General features: G+C 51.0%; 7 protein-coding genes across 7 annotated transcripts; 3 read left to right on the forward strand and 4 right to left on the reverse strand.

Moving 5' to 3' along the window:
* Positions 1 to 2,074: 2,074 nt before the first annotated feature.
* On the forward strand, positions 2,075 to 3,680 carry A1O9_09694 (uncharacterized protein; the record flags this gene model as incomplete). The annotated part of the gene is made up of 4 exons (XM_013401663.1): positions 2,075 to 2,294; positions 2,346 to 2,641; positions 2,691 to 2,809; positions 2,864 to 3,680. The coding sequence occupies 4 exons, from the start codon at positions 2,075 to 2,077 to the stop codon at positions 3,678 to 3,680; spliced, it is 1,452 nt and encodes a 483-aa protein (XP_013257117.1).
* Positions 3,681 to 4,118: 438 nt separating this feature from the next.
* Positions 4,119 to 4,576, reverse strand: A1O9_09695 (uncharacterized protein). Its single transcript, XM_013401664.1, has 2 exons — positions 4,209 to 4,576; positions 4,119 to 4,152 (listed from the first exon to the last, which is right to left on the reverse strand). The coding sequence occupies exon 1, from the start codon at positions 4,495 to 4,497 to the stop codon at positions 4,282 to 4,284; it is 216 nt and encodes a 71-aa protein (XP_013257118.1). The 5' UTR covers positions 4,498 to 4,576; the 3' UTR covers positions 4,119 to 4,152; positions 4,209 to 4,281.
* Positions 4,577 to 5,502: 926 nt separating this feature from the next.
* On the reverse strand, positions 5,503 to 7,079 carry A1O9_09696 (uncharacterized protein; the record flags this gene model as incomplete). Its single annotated transcript, XM_013401665.1, has 2 exons — positions 5,503 to 6,885; positions 6,945 to 7,079. 2 exons carry the CDS (start codon positions 7,077 to 7,079, stop codon positions 5,503 to 5,505), a joined length of 1,518 nt encoding a protein of 505 aa, XP_013257119.1.
* Positions 7,080 to 8,195: 1,116 nt separating this feature from the next.
* On the forward strand, positions 8,196 to 9,637 carry A1O9_09697 (O-acetylhomoserine (thiol)-lyase; the record flags this gene model as incomplete). The annotated part of the gene is made up of 2 exons (XM_013401666.1): positions 8,196 to 9,316; positions 9,373 to 9,637. 2 exons carry the CDS (start codon positions 8,196 to 8,198, stop codon positions 9,635 to 9,637), a joined length of 1,386 nt encoding a protein of 461 aa, XP_013257120.1.
* Positions 9,638 to 10,166: 529 nt separating this feature from the next.
* Positions 10,167 to 11,167, forward strand: A1O9_09698 (uncharacterized protein; the record flags this gene model as incomplete). The annotated part of the gene is made up of 2 exons (XM_013401667.1): positions 10,167 to 10,360; positions 10,417 to 11,167. 2 exons carry the CDS (start codon positions 10,167 to 10,169, stop codon positions 11,165 to 11,167), a joined length of 945 nt encoding a protein of 314 aa, XP_013257121.1.
* Positions 11,168 to 11,385: 218 nt separating this feature from the next.
* A1O9_09699 (uncharacterized protein) lies at positions 11,386 to 12,523 on the reverse strand (the record flags this gene model as incomplete). Its single annotated transcript, XM_013401668.1, has 2 exons — positions 11,386 to 11,805; positions 11,876 to 12,523. 2 exons carry the CDS (start codon positions 12,521 to 12,523, stop codon positions 11,386 to 11,388), a joined length of 1,068 nt encoding a protein of 355 aa, XP_013257122.1.
* Positions 12,524 to 13,048: 525 nt separating this feature from the next.
* Positions 13,049 to 15,265, reverse strand: A1O9_09700 (uncharacterized protein; the record flags this gene model as incomplete). The annotated part of the gene is made up of 1 exon (XM_013401669.1): positions 13,049 to 15,265. One exon carries the CDS (start codon positions 15,263 to 15,265, stop codon positions 13,049 to 13,051), a length of 2,217 nt encoding a protein of 738 aa, XP_013257123.1.
* Between the last annotated feature and the right edge of the window lie 506 nt (positions 15,266 to 15,771).

Consider the following 15,771-nt stretch of genomic DNA (forward strand, 5'->3'; position numbering starts at 1 on the left):
GCGGCGAATCTGTTCCTGTCAACGAGCATTCCCTCATTCCGCATTCTGGTCTAGACGGCGCTAAGTCGTGAAGCAATCTCGAAGCCTTCGACCGAAGTCGTTCCATTCCTAAGACAGAACAGCAAGATTAACAATGAGACTATCGACACCCTCACTGTGGTTATGCAAACGAAGACGACGATTTCGGATTTTTCGTCATCAGTCCTGGATAAATGAGCGAGAATGGTGGCGAAAGACGATACAAGCAGAGTCAGAGGTCAGCCCAATGATACTCGCACGAGGGATCTGCGGAACGACATGATTCCCTCCCTCTTCTCCTTTCTCGCGCAACATGGACACAAAACTGACCAGCCGAAAGGAAGACAGGATCAGGGAGGAAGCGAGTGTGTGTGAGGTGGACTCAGGAACAGAGGAAGCCAGTTCAATCACTCTGTCACACTGCATCTCATGTCCTGGTCTTTCGAACTGTTCTCGTACGACGGTAATCTGCGTTGCCACAATCAGCCTATCCCTCACTGCATTTCACGATACGGGGAGCCTTATCCCAGGATATTCTTGTGAGATGGTTCTCTCTAATCCATTATATTCGTCTCCTTCAAGTCTGCTGGTATCTTGTGTTCCTTCTGCAGAACCCAATGTTAAAAGGCATGATCATTATAACGGTCAGCGGGTGGCAAACGGGGAACATGAATATTAAGAAATGATTGCTCTCTCCATTCTGCTGCAACGTGCGCCACGATGGGAAGATATTTGAGAAGCTTGAAAGGCAACATAGCCCTCTTTCTACTCATTATCGACGCTTGGGGACATCAAAACTCCAACATCGATCATACCGAAAATTGCAGCGTGCAAACGTGAGCATAAGATATGAGTATTTTTTCCAGACCGTAGGAACTGCTTCATCTAGATCTTCTCTCTGTTCTTACCAGTATGTAATTAATCAAACCCGGTAATTAGAGGAAGAGCACCTGAAAGAGCATCAGGCTGTTGCTGGGTTTGGCAGTTAGGCTGAATAATCACCGAAGGAGTTCTGTGAAAAGGGGGGTTTGTCACTCATTAGGAAGCCTTTTTGCACTTCACACTACTATCAGAAAGATCATCAGAGCCGCACGGTATGTTATACGTTTATGGGCACGACTTGCGTAAATACAAACGGAATGATCGTCAAGGCAAGTGTGGATTCGAAAGCAGGAAATAGTGGCTGCTAGCTCTACGCGTCCTCTTTCAGGACTTCCAGAGGCTGCGACATTGAGTATGCATCGCCGGCGCGGCCAACACTGAATTGTCGCCAAATCTCCATACTGTGTCACAACCAGTTGAGCCTGGATATAACTCAAGGAGATGACAACTGCCTTCCAGAATGTGAGCGCAAGCTCGCTACTGTGGTGCCTAGGTATATAACTAGCTAGGCACTCGGGTGTGCAACTGAAGAGCTTGGTTTCCAATCAAGCCACATTTAGGCCCTTTTTCCAATTCGAATGCAATCCCAAAGGGCGGGGCTCTACTTCCAATTTGTGGCCAGGAATTCAGATCTCTTCACATCACCTGCAACTGCCAGTACCGTTCGCTGTGTATCAGGTGCAACTACTATTTCCGACGGCCGTTTGCTTGATATTCTGGATTCAACCAATGATAAGTATCAGCAACCGAGAGGCTTTGCCAGGGCCGCCCGCCCATGCGTGAGGACTCGCGGTGATGCCGTGCCTGGTACTGGTGGTTGAGATGGATCCGAACCTATGGCTTTAGCTTTGACTCACTAGCCTGTTCGCGGCCCCGGCCTCCGTTGTGACTTGTTCGCCTCGACGAACCGAGTACGAGGTACAGCACTTGTTCCTCGATCTTTGACAGCAGCCACATGGAACCCATCGCTACCACGAGCAACCAGGAAAGCCAAATGGGTCAGCCGTGGCCACACTAAAGAAGCTGGCTTACCACTCCCGCACCCCAGGCCCAGGCCTGTCACTCGTCATAATTCACAGGGACCGCAGGTTACAAAGCTTCTGGAATATGCATCACTTCAAGTCACACTCACGGTGAATCATGTCGCGTCGCCCCCAATCCCTCTTCTCCAGCAATGAACGATCGGCACGGCGAATTGACAAGGCGCCGTGACCGACGGGCCTCTACACTATCGCGGCGCACGTCGCATCTGAATCAAACGAGCGACGACGATTCGGAATTCAGTCGGCGTCCTTCGCCACTTCTCGCTGTGGATAGTGGCTATCGTGTGGATCCTTTCACACCTTATCCTGTCACCAATCCCTCTCGCGGAGTCCGGTATATGGTAGACTATTGTGGGTTGAGCCTCAAACTGGTCGGAAAAAAGTACTTATGTCAGTTTGCAGACACGCAAATTTGGGCGCCTCAGCAAGCCTCAGCGTCTTCGCTTATCAGTGGAAGAAATACGCTCGTCACATTGGTCTTACCGCTAGCACTGCAGAATGCAATGCTCTTTGAGGCGACCATAGCCATGACCAGAGCAGCTTGGGTGATTAGACGAGGTTCAGAACCTTTCAACGACAAGATGTTGCTTCGTCACCGAGGATATGCTATGGAAGAACTTCGCAATAGCCTCAGTGGCTCCGGTCAATCTGTCTCTGCATATGTATTGCTCACGATGTCTACTCTCTTGACAATGAATGTGAGTGGGAGTGTTCCACTTGTACAAACCATGCTCAATGGTGTGCTAGTACATGATCAATGATACTGTGTCATTCCGGGTGCATCTGCAGGCACTAGAGAAGATGCTGGAATCACTGAAATCTGAAGAGACTGAGATTCTACATTTTGTACGAGGTCGTGTCCTTGCGTAAGGGAGCCCAGTCCTCACGCCTGGGCCATTCAGCATAACTAATGTGGCTAGATTCGGTGTGCTTGCATCATTCCTTCAGGCACACCAGCCAAGATATGCAACCAGAATCAACGAGCTTGGACATCGAATTAGCACATTGACGTATCCAGGTCATCCTTTCCCTTCGGACCTCTGCGAAGTCGCGTCTAAATTACCAGAAGGCTTCTCAGAGGTTGCGTTGAGCCGTAGCATCGCCACCGAATTCATCAGCTTTCTGGCGAAGTTGACCGAGTTAGTCAAATGGATGCCCTTAACTCAAGCCCGGCGGGTGAATGGTCCTCAACCGGGGCTGACGATGCAACGAGCCATCTATGATCTTCAATGCCTGTCCGCACTGTCCCTCACATCTGTCGAGGGACAGATTGTACGAGCCACTTTGGCATTTTGTTTACATGTGTACAATGAGTTGTCTTTTAGAATCCCCTTGGCTCGACCGCTAAAACCGCTCTTGGAATCTTTCAACGAGCACAATGAGATTCCTCGACAACCTTGGCTCCAAAGATGTCTGCTCTGGTCTGCGATCGTCACTGCGAGCGCCTGGGATACTCAAGTTGATGCGCAGCCGCGAACACATGTTGTGCTCGATAAGATGATGAGACTCTTGCCTGAAGCAAACTACTGGGAAGAAACCAAAGAATTGATGCAGAAGTTCTTTTGGTTGGATAGCCTCCAAGATCAATGGGAGATTTGCTGGCGTGCGGCCTACTTCAGGAAGACCCGACAGCGACGAGGAGCATCACAAGTGGACTCAATTTCGCAGCTGCTACAAGACAGTGCACAAATCTCGAAGCATCCCTCATCGGAAGTTAGGATCAAAACAGAGTTCTGATCGAATCGAATCGGAAAGAGCGCGTATCGTCTCATCAGACCATTGCCACTAGCATTTCAACGAATGTCCGCGGCTATTCAATTCTGCGTGGATATTCTAACATGTTTTATTTCGTGGCGATTTCAGCTGATATCCTCCAGCCAACTTCGGACATTCACGACAGGGATTAATCGCGCAGGCTGTCGACCAAATCATCATCAGCGTTAGGCGCACTGACACGCGAGCATCAATGACGACGTCCGCTAGGCGAGCAACACGCCGAGCACGAGTTGTCCCAGCCTTGTGCGATATCATATTTCGACCTCTTATGTACATGGTAATATGCAACAAGGCTCTGGTGCTTCAGACAACTTCAGCGCCAAGCCAGGAGCGGTGTGCCTGAGGCTTCTCGGTAGCAACCTTCTCCCCCGAGAAGCGGCCACCAAGGAAAACATGGGAATATGCGAAAAAGCTTGTGACAGCGAAGAGCACACTAGGGGCCATAGTTGTCAGGTACCAGAAAAAAGAACCACAACAATAAAAACTTACAACTCGAAGACTCCGACGACCACACAACCACGTGCCGCAGGTCGGCCCGCCGCAACAGCGATCTCGTTTTTCCTCAAAAGGTCTGCAACTGCAGCAAATCCACCCAACCACAAGATAGAAGTTGTAGCCTCCGCACTGAGCATCGCCATGGGATGCGCCAGGACGGGAAAATAGCGTGGGGTGATGATGGTGTATGGAACCGTGAGAAGCATGGTGAAGACCGACGTGAAGGTGAAGAAGGCGAGTGCGGCTGGGGCGTCAATGTCAGATCTGGCGGTATTGAAAGCATTGACGACCGTAGCTCCAAGCGCCATGGCGACGAATGCTAAAGCTCCTTGCAGGACGCGGAGAATGAGCACCGGGTTGATGTACTTCATCTTCATTTCCATCATCGTCATGTGTGGCTTGGCCGGGAGAGAGCAAAGTGATGTGTTCTTCTGGATGGATCTGGGAGTCCGAGGAGGTGCCACGCGTGTCGGATAGGTTCGTAATCTTGATACTGCACTTGTCCAACAAGGTTTTGAAGGACTTCATCGAGGTTGAAAATCGGCTGGAGAATCGTTGTTATATGAATGCGAAAAAACCGAGTGAAGGAGGAAAATTAAAGTAGCAGGACTTGCGCCAGCGCAAAAACAGTACGAACTCAACGATTCAAAACAACGTTTGCAATATTACGCTGATGCTGATGCAATTGAGACAGGATGCAGATTTGGAAAAGGGGGGGAATGACAACACGAAAGGACAATGAAACGGGCGCACCGAAGCGTTCATAAATACATATTCCATCATCGACCATCTCACCTACATGTCGGTGCGTGAGCTAGCTAGCTATTTGTTGTCGCATCAAAGCCTGAAACAACGCGGAACGCGAGTTTGAGATGTGGTGGTCGACAATGCGGTCCTCTAGCGGAGACATCACGCCCGCTTGTCTGGGAAAGAGTCGACCTCATCTTGTGGTTGAGAGATGGAGGCAATGAGCGATGAAACCGGCTGCAGGTTGGTTGCACAGTCAAAGAATTGAGGTGGTGTTGTGGCTCAGCCTTGTTTCATCGCGTCGGGCTCCTTGGGGAATTGATTGGCTGCTGCGGAATCTGGCAACACCGCACAGGAACGGAGGATTATTAAGGGTTCTCAACTCACAAGTGAAGCAGATCACCACCACCAGTCTTCGCGACATGTTCTGGGCACTAATGGCACTGGTACTGACAACCAAGATATGTGTGCAACAGATGTGGTTATTATTCACTAGATCGAGTGAGCACTGATGCTAGCATTATCTACGATTCGCACGATGCTACGCAACATGAACCTCGGTGGAGGGAGATGACGTTTCAGCCGGACTAGACCGCCGCTTGTTCCTGGTGATCATGCCGCCGGAATAAAGCAGGGCGGGCAAGACACCCACTGCGCTAAACAGGGCCATGCTCCAGGTCATCGTCTTCCAGCCTGCGGCGTCGATAATCCCAGCAGCCACGAGAGGGCCGATCAAGGAACCCAGTGCCCAGGCCACGTTGAAGATGCCGAAACTCTGTGCGTAGGCCGACTTTTCTGCGAACAAGTCCGGCTGCTGTCTCACCTTCGCGTCGCACACTTTGCTGAATTCCGCGAGTAGGGGCGTCATGATGAATGCGCATGCGATGCCCAGTAACAGAAGGAGACCGCAGAGAAGTACCTGCTGCCGGATTCCATCATGATCGACCAGGCGCAGGAGCACCCAGAATGGGATGGAGAATAAGAGCCCACCGGCGGATATCCATCTGGGTCCGTACTTGTCGGTCCAATGCCCTATCAGCGGACCAGCGAGGTTGGGTGCCAGGAGTGCGAGGAATACCAGTCCCGCGCCGAGAGATCCCCACCCGAATATCTGGTTGACGTATAAGGGGATAGTGGTATCTAGTGCTGTCATCGTAATGGATGTTGCCAGGCTTCCCCAGAATGCGGCCAGGAGGCGGCGAGATTTCAAAAGTATCAACATTGAAGGCAGCCTCCGTTTGGGGCGGCTGTTGGCAGCAGCAGCCCGCGTGGCTGCAATAGTGGTGTTCTTCTCACTGACGGCGGATGAGGCTTCAAGTTGCCCAGGAGCAATGCGGTCGTTTATTGACGGAGCTGATTGGATTTGGATTGGTATTGGAGCGGGCTCGATCCACTTGGCTGCAATTTTCTTCTCCACCAACAGGAGGCGCAGAAGAATATCAAGGCCGATGACCCCGAAGGTGACAGCGAAGACTGGATAATAGCCCAACCTCTCGTAGACGATTCCGCCGATCATAGGACCAAAAAGCACTCCCAAAGTCATGGCGACAGAGACGTAACCAAGGGCCTTACCGACTTCGTCCTGCTTCACTGTGTCGGCAAGGAGGGCCAGAGCGACCGTCCATACCACAGCGGCTGAAGCTCCCTGTAACAACCGAGCCGCCACCAGGATGGCTATGGTCCTTCCCAGACAAAACATTAAAGTTGATGCGAATAGAACGATCAGGCCTAGGAGCAAAGGACCGCGTCGTGATGTTGTTCGATCAGCGATGACACCGCAGATAGGAGAAACGACCAGCAGAGCAGCGGCATATACCGAAAGTAGCACCGAAACCCAATGCTGGGTATCTTCATGGGAGACATGAACGCGGTCTTGCAGCGCAAATGGAACCACGGGGACGATGATCCCATAAAGGAAAACATCCTAACCAGGAGTAAGCGCCTTGTTTCAAAGTTGAGGGGAATAAAAGTATGGAGGCTCACGGTGAAAACAGACCAACACACTGCAGTGAGGATGAAAGCTTCTGAAGAGCGAACTCCAAGGAAGACTGGCTTCCCGCTGGTAAAAGGAACAAATCGACTGAGGGAAGTTCCTTTGTCATCCTGTGCAGGACTCATGACTTGGATGAGGACCGGAACTTAGCAGAGCAAAGAGTGGCGGTTGCTCAAAACGACAGCAAATACAAACCTGGACCCAGTAGGGTCAGACTGAGAAAGATGGAGATGTCATTTATAGCACTGACTCGTGAGAAGCGGTCAAAGCCGATTTCCCACGCGAGCTGCTCGCTCCTCCATACGAGTTAGAGTCAAAGTGCATGAATCGATCAGTCATCATTTTTATCGACGCGGCACCCAAGTGGCCAGCACCTGGATAAGAATATTCGGAGCCGATACACAGCCGGAGAAGGGAAGGCGACTAGGGGCGATAAGATAAGATCGCGGGGTCGCTCACACGTGATATTGGGTGGCTGAACGACAGCCACACAGCTGTGGCGGTAGCCGTGCTCTCCTCCTGGATCTGAGGCACCCCAAACAAGAGTACATAAGCCAACGTCTTTGCCTCGGCAGCCGTAGGGCCCAGCACACAATGATAGATAGTTCGAAGCGCTCCATTGAACATGGCTTTTCTTTTCCCTCATGCATCTCGTGTCTGAGTCAGCATCCAGGAACTTCGCCTGCTCCATCACGAGCATAGCCCTGAACTATACAACCAAAACATCAGCAGTACGAACTTTATGGCCCCCCCGCGAGAAGTAAATACTACCTCGTACGGGGTCCACGTATTCCCTCGTGAATAGCATGCCTCCCAGGCTATCGTGTTTCCTTCCCCTCTGGGCCTTGTCGTTTAGCCTAGGATTCTGGTCCCCGAGAGGAGAGAGGGACGATCGTGTCTTGACTTGTGTTGCGATGGCGGGACGTCTGATCACGCAATTCTGACCAAAAAAAGCGTCTCAAATGCGGGGGAGCTTTTGTTGAATTCAAGTTGCTGGATGCTTCAAATAATCTCGCTGGTCCCTCCCCTGGTCCCTGCTATTACCCCCCTCCCGTCCCTCGTCATTGCTCATGCTCTTTTATTTCAAAGAAAGTGTGGCCGTGTAATTTGCTGCGAAAGCACCGTTTCGAGGTCGAGACAAAAGCAATTCGTTTCTATAAAGAGCTTCCTCCAGCGCCCCTTTCCAGGCCATAGCATCCAAAAGCCTTCAGCAGCTGACACTCGACCAGTGCGCACCCACCATGGCTTCAGAAGAACACGTACAGAGGTTTGAGACCCTCCAGGTCCATGCAGGACAAGCCCCAGATCCCAATACAAAGTCTCGCGCTGTTCCTATCTATCAGTCCACCTCCTTCACCTTCAATGACTCGGCCCACGGCGCGAGGCTGTTTGGTCTCAAAGAATTCGGGAACATCTACAGCCGAATCATGAACCCTACAGTCGAAGTGTTTGAAAAGCGAGTCGCAGCTCTCGAAGGTGGCGTCGCTGCTGTGGCTACCTCGTCTGGTCAAGCTGCTCAGTTCCTTGCTATCAGTGCCCTTGCCCATGCCGGAGACAACATTGTCTCAACTTCCAACCTCTACGGTGGCACCTATAATCAGTTCAAGGTCTTCTTCCCTCGACTGGGCATCAATACCAAATTTGTCACCTCCGAAACCCCTGAAGCTATCGCAGCCGCCATCGATGGCAAGACTAAAGCTGTCTATGTCGAGACCATCGGAAACCCTAGGTATAATGTACCGGACTTTGAAGCCATCGCCAAAGTTGCTCATGAGAAGGGCGTGCCTGTGGTGGTAGACAACACATTTGGTGCAGGTGGCTACTTTGCTCAGCCCTTCAAGCATGGTGCCGACATTATCGTACACAGTGCAACGAAATGGATTGGCGGCCACGGCACCTCAATCGGTGGTGTCATCGTTGATTCGGGTAAATTTGACTGGGCCGCCAATGCAAAGAGATTCCCCCAATTCAACGACCCTGCACCTGGCTATCACGGTCTGAAATTTGTCGATACATTTGGTCCGATAGCCTTTATCATCCGAGTCCGAGTGGAAATCTTGCGCGATGTTGGAGCATGCCTCTCACCCTTCAATGCCCAACAGTTCATTCTTGGCCTCGAGACATTGAGCTTGAGATGTGAACGACATGGCGAGAATGCTCTGAAACTGGCCAAATGGCTAGAGACACGGCCAGAAGTTGCATGGGTGTCATACCCTGGACTTGAAAACCACCCAAGCCACCAGCTTGCGAAGAAATACCTTCCCCGCGGCTTCGGAGGTGTTTTGTCATTCGGTGTGAAGGGGGGAGCTGAAGCTGGTTCACAGGTGGTGGATGGATTCAAGTTGGTCTCAAACCTTGCAAAGTAAGTCATATTGGTACCGGGGGTTCGTCAGTGATGGAGACTAATCTAAATCGTAGTGTGGGAGATGCAAAGACACTCGCAATCCATCCTTGGTCGACGACACACGAACAGCTTGAAGAGCAGGAGCGATTAGACTCGGGAGTGACTCCAGATGCTATCCGTATCTCGGTGGGAATCGAACACATTGATGACATTATTCAAGATTTCACTCAGAGCTTTGAAGCAAGTTCAGCTGCTGGCAAGGAGGGAGGAGCAGATAAGGGCAATGCCACGATTCAGCCGAAGCCATCGACTGAAGGAACACTCAGTGGGGCTACCTGATCTCCATTTATTGCTTTGTCTACCGTGTCTATCTTCTGAAAGAATTAGTCCTGATGATGGGTGGTGACACAGGATCGAATCTCTAGACCATTGTCAGTGTCGACAGCAGATGTAGTGGCGCCAAAGAACCTGGCTACGGCAAGAGCTTGTCTGACCCAATAACTAAGCTGGAATCTATTCAAGATTGACTCTGACGGATGATGCATGATGCATGATGCACGTGTTTGAGTTATACCTGGGTATCCGGTAAACATCAAATAGGTCTTTTAAGTGAACTTGAGGAGGAGAGAAATCCTTTGAAGATCGATTGTCGCTCCTTCCCCGCATTCTCGTCTGCACCTTCCCCCCAGACGGCACCTGCACCCACGCTGCACCTCCAGCAGCAGCTTATCTTGTGAGTAGATCCGTTGTCCTTCTCCATACTCTCTTGCGGTCCTGCGCGGACGTCCTTTGTATCAACTGAACCCCTGTCTTCCTTCTCTCCTCAATCAATGCTCGCACGACTTCTCAGTGCCATTCTGTAATCAACATGGACACTCGCAAACGCAAAAAGAAGGTCCTGTTGATGGGCAAGAGCGGCTCAGGCAAGTCCTCGATGCGCAGCATCATCTTCAGCAACTACGTCGCAAAAGACGTCCGCCGCCTTGGAGCCACTATAGATGTCGAGCATAGCCATGCTAAGTTCATGGGTAACTTGACACTGAATCTGTGGGACTGTGGAGGGTGAGTTCACATGCTACTCTACGCAGCCTTCTGTCTTCAACTGACCAGACTTCTAGCCAGGATGCTTTTATGGATTCATATCTCAATGCACAACGTGAGAATGTATTCTCCGATGCTGAAGTCCTCATCTATGTCTTTGACATTGAATCCCGCGCCGTCGATCAGGATCTCGAAACCTATGGTCAGGTCGTCAAGGCTCTGAAGGAATACAGTCCGCACGCCCACGTTTTCTGCCTCATTCACAAGATGGACTTGGTTCAGAATGAACATCGAGAAAGGATATATGAGGAACGCTGCCGCTTGATCATTGCCCGATCTGAAGGCCTCAGTCTTGAGACTTTTGCCAGCAGTATCTGGGACCAAACCCTTTATAAAGCCTGGGCCGGCATTGTCCACAAGATGATACCAAATCTTGTCGTTATTGAGAAGTTCCTCAATGCATTTTCAAAACAGCTCTCCGCTGAAGAAATCGTCCTTTTTGAAAGGTCCACTTTCCTCACCGTTACTAACGTTGTGAATGAATATGGCCAAGAGAATCCCAGCCACGATCGGCACGAACGCATCTCCAACATCATGAAGACCTACAAGCATACTGTTGCTAGAAACACTAGAACCACTGCCGCCAGCGCCGGCTTTTTGCTATTCAAGGTCCAAACACCCAGCTTCAACTGCTTTCTCGCCCGCTTCACGGAGAACACCTACATCTTCGTTGTTGTTCCACCAGGTGAAGCCGCTTTCAATTGCGCCGTGCTCAATACCATCATGGCAAGAGACGTCTTTAGCAAGAAAACTGGTGTCGAGGGCTGAAAATGAAGTGGACGACCAGAATCTATATGAGCTTCCAAGAGACACATAGTGGTATTCACGATCAAGAGATTTTACAGCTATCCACCCGCCCACAGCAAAAGAATGCCCCAGCAGAAACGTCCATATCGACAACGACAACAGCTAAGATCCATCAACTGAGCACCGCGCCACTCACTTGATGACCTTTTTTAAGAGCCGGACAACAGCGCGACATCAGATCATGTCGCAAGCTCGGACACTACCTTACCGTTCTCAAGCTTTGCAGTCGCCAAATCTTCTTTCTTCGCCATCTCCAGGGCTTCCTTTCGCCTCTTCTCTTCCAAAGCCTGGAAATTGCGCATCATCGCATTCCTTGTAAATTCTTCACCCGTGACCAACGGGTATTTCTTCTGTGGACCCTGGATCAGTGTATCGCGACACGGCTGGTTGAAGAAAGCGATGCTGTATCTCTCGCCATAATAGTCGTCAGGTTCAGTCGGAGCTTTGACGCGGTGAAAGGTTGATTTGAACAGGTCGTCGGACCATGACATTAGCAGGTCTCCGATATTGCAGATAATTGCATTCGTGCTGGAGGGTGCCACTCGTGTCCACGTATCACCGTGACCAAATGAAGTCGAGACTTCGCGGCCCGGGCAGATCTAGGAAGGGTTCAACGCGTTGGTAAATAGAGTACCAAATGGCTCATGGATAATAGTCAGCCACACTCACCTCAAGACCTGACTGTCCCGCCTTCTGAAACAGTAACGTGAGAAGATCCCAATCTGTGTGCGCACCGGCACGATGCCATACCTCACCATTTGTGTTCTGCGGCGTCTCGAAATAATGCAACAGCCTCGCGACAGTCTGACTCTCGGGCCTGCGTATGTCATGCGCTTTGACAAAGTAATCATCGGGAAACCGCAATCCTCTCGCAAGACACACCATCAACTTCTCCGAAACATGCTGCACCTTATGCATGAACTCGAGACTGCTGGCCTGAAACCCCGGGAGAAGCTGTTCTCCCAACCACTTTCCTTTCATGTTGTCGCCGAACTGCATCTGATAAGACTCCTTGTGGTCCGCCACGCCCGTCGACGGCCGCACCTGCGAGTTCTTCTCCCACCCGGCATTGTGCGCGGAAGAGAACGGGACCTGGGCCTTAATGTCGTCCGGCAGCGAGAAGAACCGTTCTGACTCGGCGAACATGCCTGAGATTTCGGACGGTGTTATCCCGTGGTCGACGATGCAGAAGAAGCCGACGTCGGACGCGGCGGAGACGAGCTCAGCTGTGATCACGTCGATACGTGACTCGTAGTTGGCGAGGGAGATGCTGGGGATGCCGCGGTCTCTGTACTTGGTTTGTGTGGTGGATGCCATGGTGATGGTTGGTGCGCAAGGCCGTTGTGGTGTTCCAGTACGTCGCTGGCAACGCTCAGTGTGGGCGGCGTCAATAAGCTATTTTGTTGGTCGCGTGGTCCTTTGGCTACGTCCACTGCTACATATGCTGGCGAGAAGCCTCAAATGAATTAGTGAGAGTGGGTGCTTGATGATTCAAGATTTACTGGGCTCGGGCGACAAAAAAGAGTTGTTCAGGGCCTATTTACCCTCTGGCTCTAGAAGGCCCGTTGTCATCGAATATTACTTTACCTGTCTCTCATCTATGAACACTTGCGAATTAAGTATTACTCCCGCAAGGTTGCACTGATTTGTTTGGCATGTCGTTACACGTTGGACTGGATGGGGAAGATAAGGCTGGCGGATTCCGCCGCCACGGTTATCGGTCCAATCGGAGCGGCGGGATGTTCGTACAAAGCCGATTTGTGCCCCGGCACACTCTTGCACAGCCTTGCGCTTGCCAAGTATCCATTTGTTTTTCAGGCAGCAATGGGCCTTCTTCCTCGTTCATATGTCAAAATTCAAGAGATCCTCAAAGAGAAAATTATTGCTAATGCCGGTTTGCGGAGGGAAAAGCTGCTCGAAGGTTTCGTACCCCAGATCCGACGTGATGAATGGGTCCTGCGCTGCAGGTGTAAGGGCGTCTGAGTAAGGCTCATGCAGGTCCAATGAAGGCTCCGCACCGCGATGAGGTGTCCTTAGTGAATTGGTGAAAGAGTCGTTGCCGACAAACGACTCGACAAATTTCGGGACGTTGAACTTTTGTCGTTTTGGACCGCCGTGTTCACCGGCGGTGGAGTCGAATGTTCGCTTGCGGTAGTTCTCTAGGGTCTGGTCGGCGCAGAGTCGAGCCTGTTCGGCGAGTAGAGACGACAGTAGCCGGATGCCTCGTAGCGCGATCATGCTGAATTCGAATTTCGACAACATGCTGATGGTGTTCTCGACCAGTTTGCGGTGTTCGTCGTGCTCGGGCTCGCTTTTGGTACGGTGAAACGTATCGAGTGCCAAAGTGATTCCCGCGGCGACCATGAAGGCTTGGTCGATCCACAGCAGTGGGCCTTCTTCGTCGTACGCCTGGACGGCTTCCTTTAAGATAGCCTTGGCGGCCGCCATGCAGGTACGACGGGTGAAGTCGAATGCTGGCTCGGTGAAGCTTCTTCCGAGAAAGGCTCGATGGATCATGATGATCTTGTGAGCGAAACATATCGTCAGCCCCCGTCTCGCCCAGGGGATAAATTGTGGCCATTCACTCGATATGGGTTCCGATACGGAGAAGAACTTAGGTAATCCTTCCGTCGCCATGGTTCGCATTTTGGCATCGTAGTCAAGGACTTGTTCATATTTAGTATACAGCGTATTCGATGAGACAATGGCGTCGTGTATTTGAGGCATCAACTCCGCAAAGGAATATAAAAAGTTAGGAAAGCTGGTCATACTCGGGACATCTTCCGAGAGAGGTTGCATCATGTGCTCGTCACAGTGCATCGGCTTGAGGGTGGTAAAGTGGATTTTTTGAATGGAATACATTTCAGAAAAGGGTATCGAGAACCAATCCTGGATGCAAAGTTGAGCCCACAGTCGCCTTCCTACTTCTCTTTTGATAGTCTTCTCGCGTAAGGGATGCGTCGTGACGATCGCTGCCCCTGTCAGGCTGTTGACATCGTCTTCTGGACCTAGGCGTTGAAGACCGAGCCCTTGAGCAATCTTCAACGCAGCCCCGAGTAAGGTACTCTGTGTGTTGCTGAAACCGAGTACATGGGCCGACATAGTGAGTGTTAGGATAGCCTCTACCGAATATACATGATGCCGCCACATATAATCCGACAAGTTCAGGCAGGTCACTGTTGCCTTGTACCACTGTCTTGTGAGTTTTGCGCGCTCACCTTTCTTGAAACCCCACGAGAGCGCCAATTGTTCATTTGCACAAGTCATGCTTCCAGCCATGATTGAGAAAAGAAGGCCAGTCCACCGCATATCCGAGTCTCTGATTTGAAGACCAGCTGAAGTTTTGTAAGCTTCGTTGAGCTCATCGTATAAAGTGGGTCCATGGAAACATCCATGATACCACAAAATCGAGCTGAGGTGATATTCAACGAGCTGGTAAACTTGCCGGCGTGAAGGGAGGAGCATTTGCAGAAAGGATACCTGTGCTACTCCAGTTCCTCCGAGACAGTTGGCCACATCCCAATCTGGAACATGGTCTTTGATACGATCAGCAACACCGCCAGACTGGTGAGGTTCTTTCAGCAACTCCAATGCCTTGAGATCGTAATCCGATAATTTAGGCCGCCCCCATGTTATAAAATCTAATACAGCAGTAGTGTCGCTATCGTTATTGGTGGGAGTGTCTGTTTGCTGGGGTCCGGGGGTGTTAGTATGCTTAGAGGTATTTGGTTGGGTCCGAGGCTTAGGCAGAGAGTGTACTTGAGGACTGGGTCCTGAGGAAGAGGTGGATGCTGGGGTTCGTAGTGAGGGGTGGATTCCAGCCTCTGCATCATTATTGATTTCTGTAGGGGAATGCTCTTTGCCGTCTGGGCTGTGAGCGGCCCCTGTTGATGATCGAGGATAGGTACGATGGACTTTGGGATTGTAGCCACCGCCGGGCCACTCTCGGGAGCATTTGTCGGCGTCACCTCGCTTGACACAGCGACCGCATGGGATATTGCGATCACACTTCTGACGGCGCATAGAGCACTCGGTGCATGTCTGGCGGTCCTTTGGCATGATTCGATGGGACTGTTCAACGCCGTTTCGTACCACGATGTCACTTTGTACGGGGACCTTGATGAGATGGAGATGGCTGGTACGAGTACGAAGCGGAGATGATGCAAGCAAAAAATTGAGAATCGTGCGACACAGGAAACGGACCTCGGCCGAGCCAAGACTCGTACATCACATGATATCGGAGATTCGGAGGATCTCTCAACAACAAGTCAACTATACAGCGTCCGACTTTCAGTTCTTTGGTCTCCTGTTCTTTTCAGCAATAAAACTCCATAGCACTTTTGGCCCCGTGCACGTTCACATTGCAGGTGTAAATATTTGTTCATTCACTTGCGAACTTTGCAGATCCTGATCGGTGATTGCCTGCCAGTATATTGTCCCTGTTCGACGCTTTCATCCACATCGGAACAAGTAGAGTGAATAGAAAAGTATTCTTGATTCCACCCGGCAGAATGGTCCCGTGAAATTCGAGGATAGATGAAACGTGTCGAGTGTATTGCTTCCGA

The sequence above is a fragment of the Exophiala aquamarina genome (genome assembly GCF_000709125.1).
Source record: "Exophiala aquamarina CBS 119918 chromosome Unknown aczIA-supercont1.10, whole genome shotgun sequence".
In the NCBI taxonomy this organism is placed as follows: Eukaryota; Fungi; Ascomycota; class Eurotiomycetes; order Chaetothyriales; family Herpotrichiellaceae; genus Exophiala; species Exophiala aquamarina.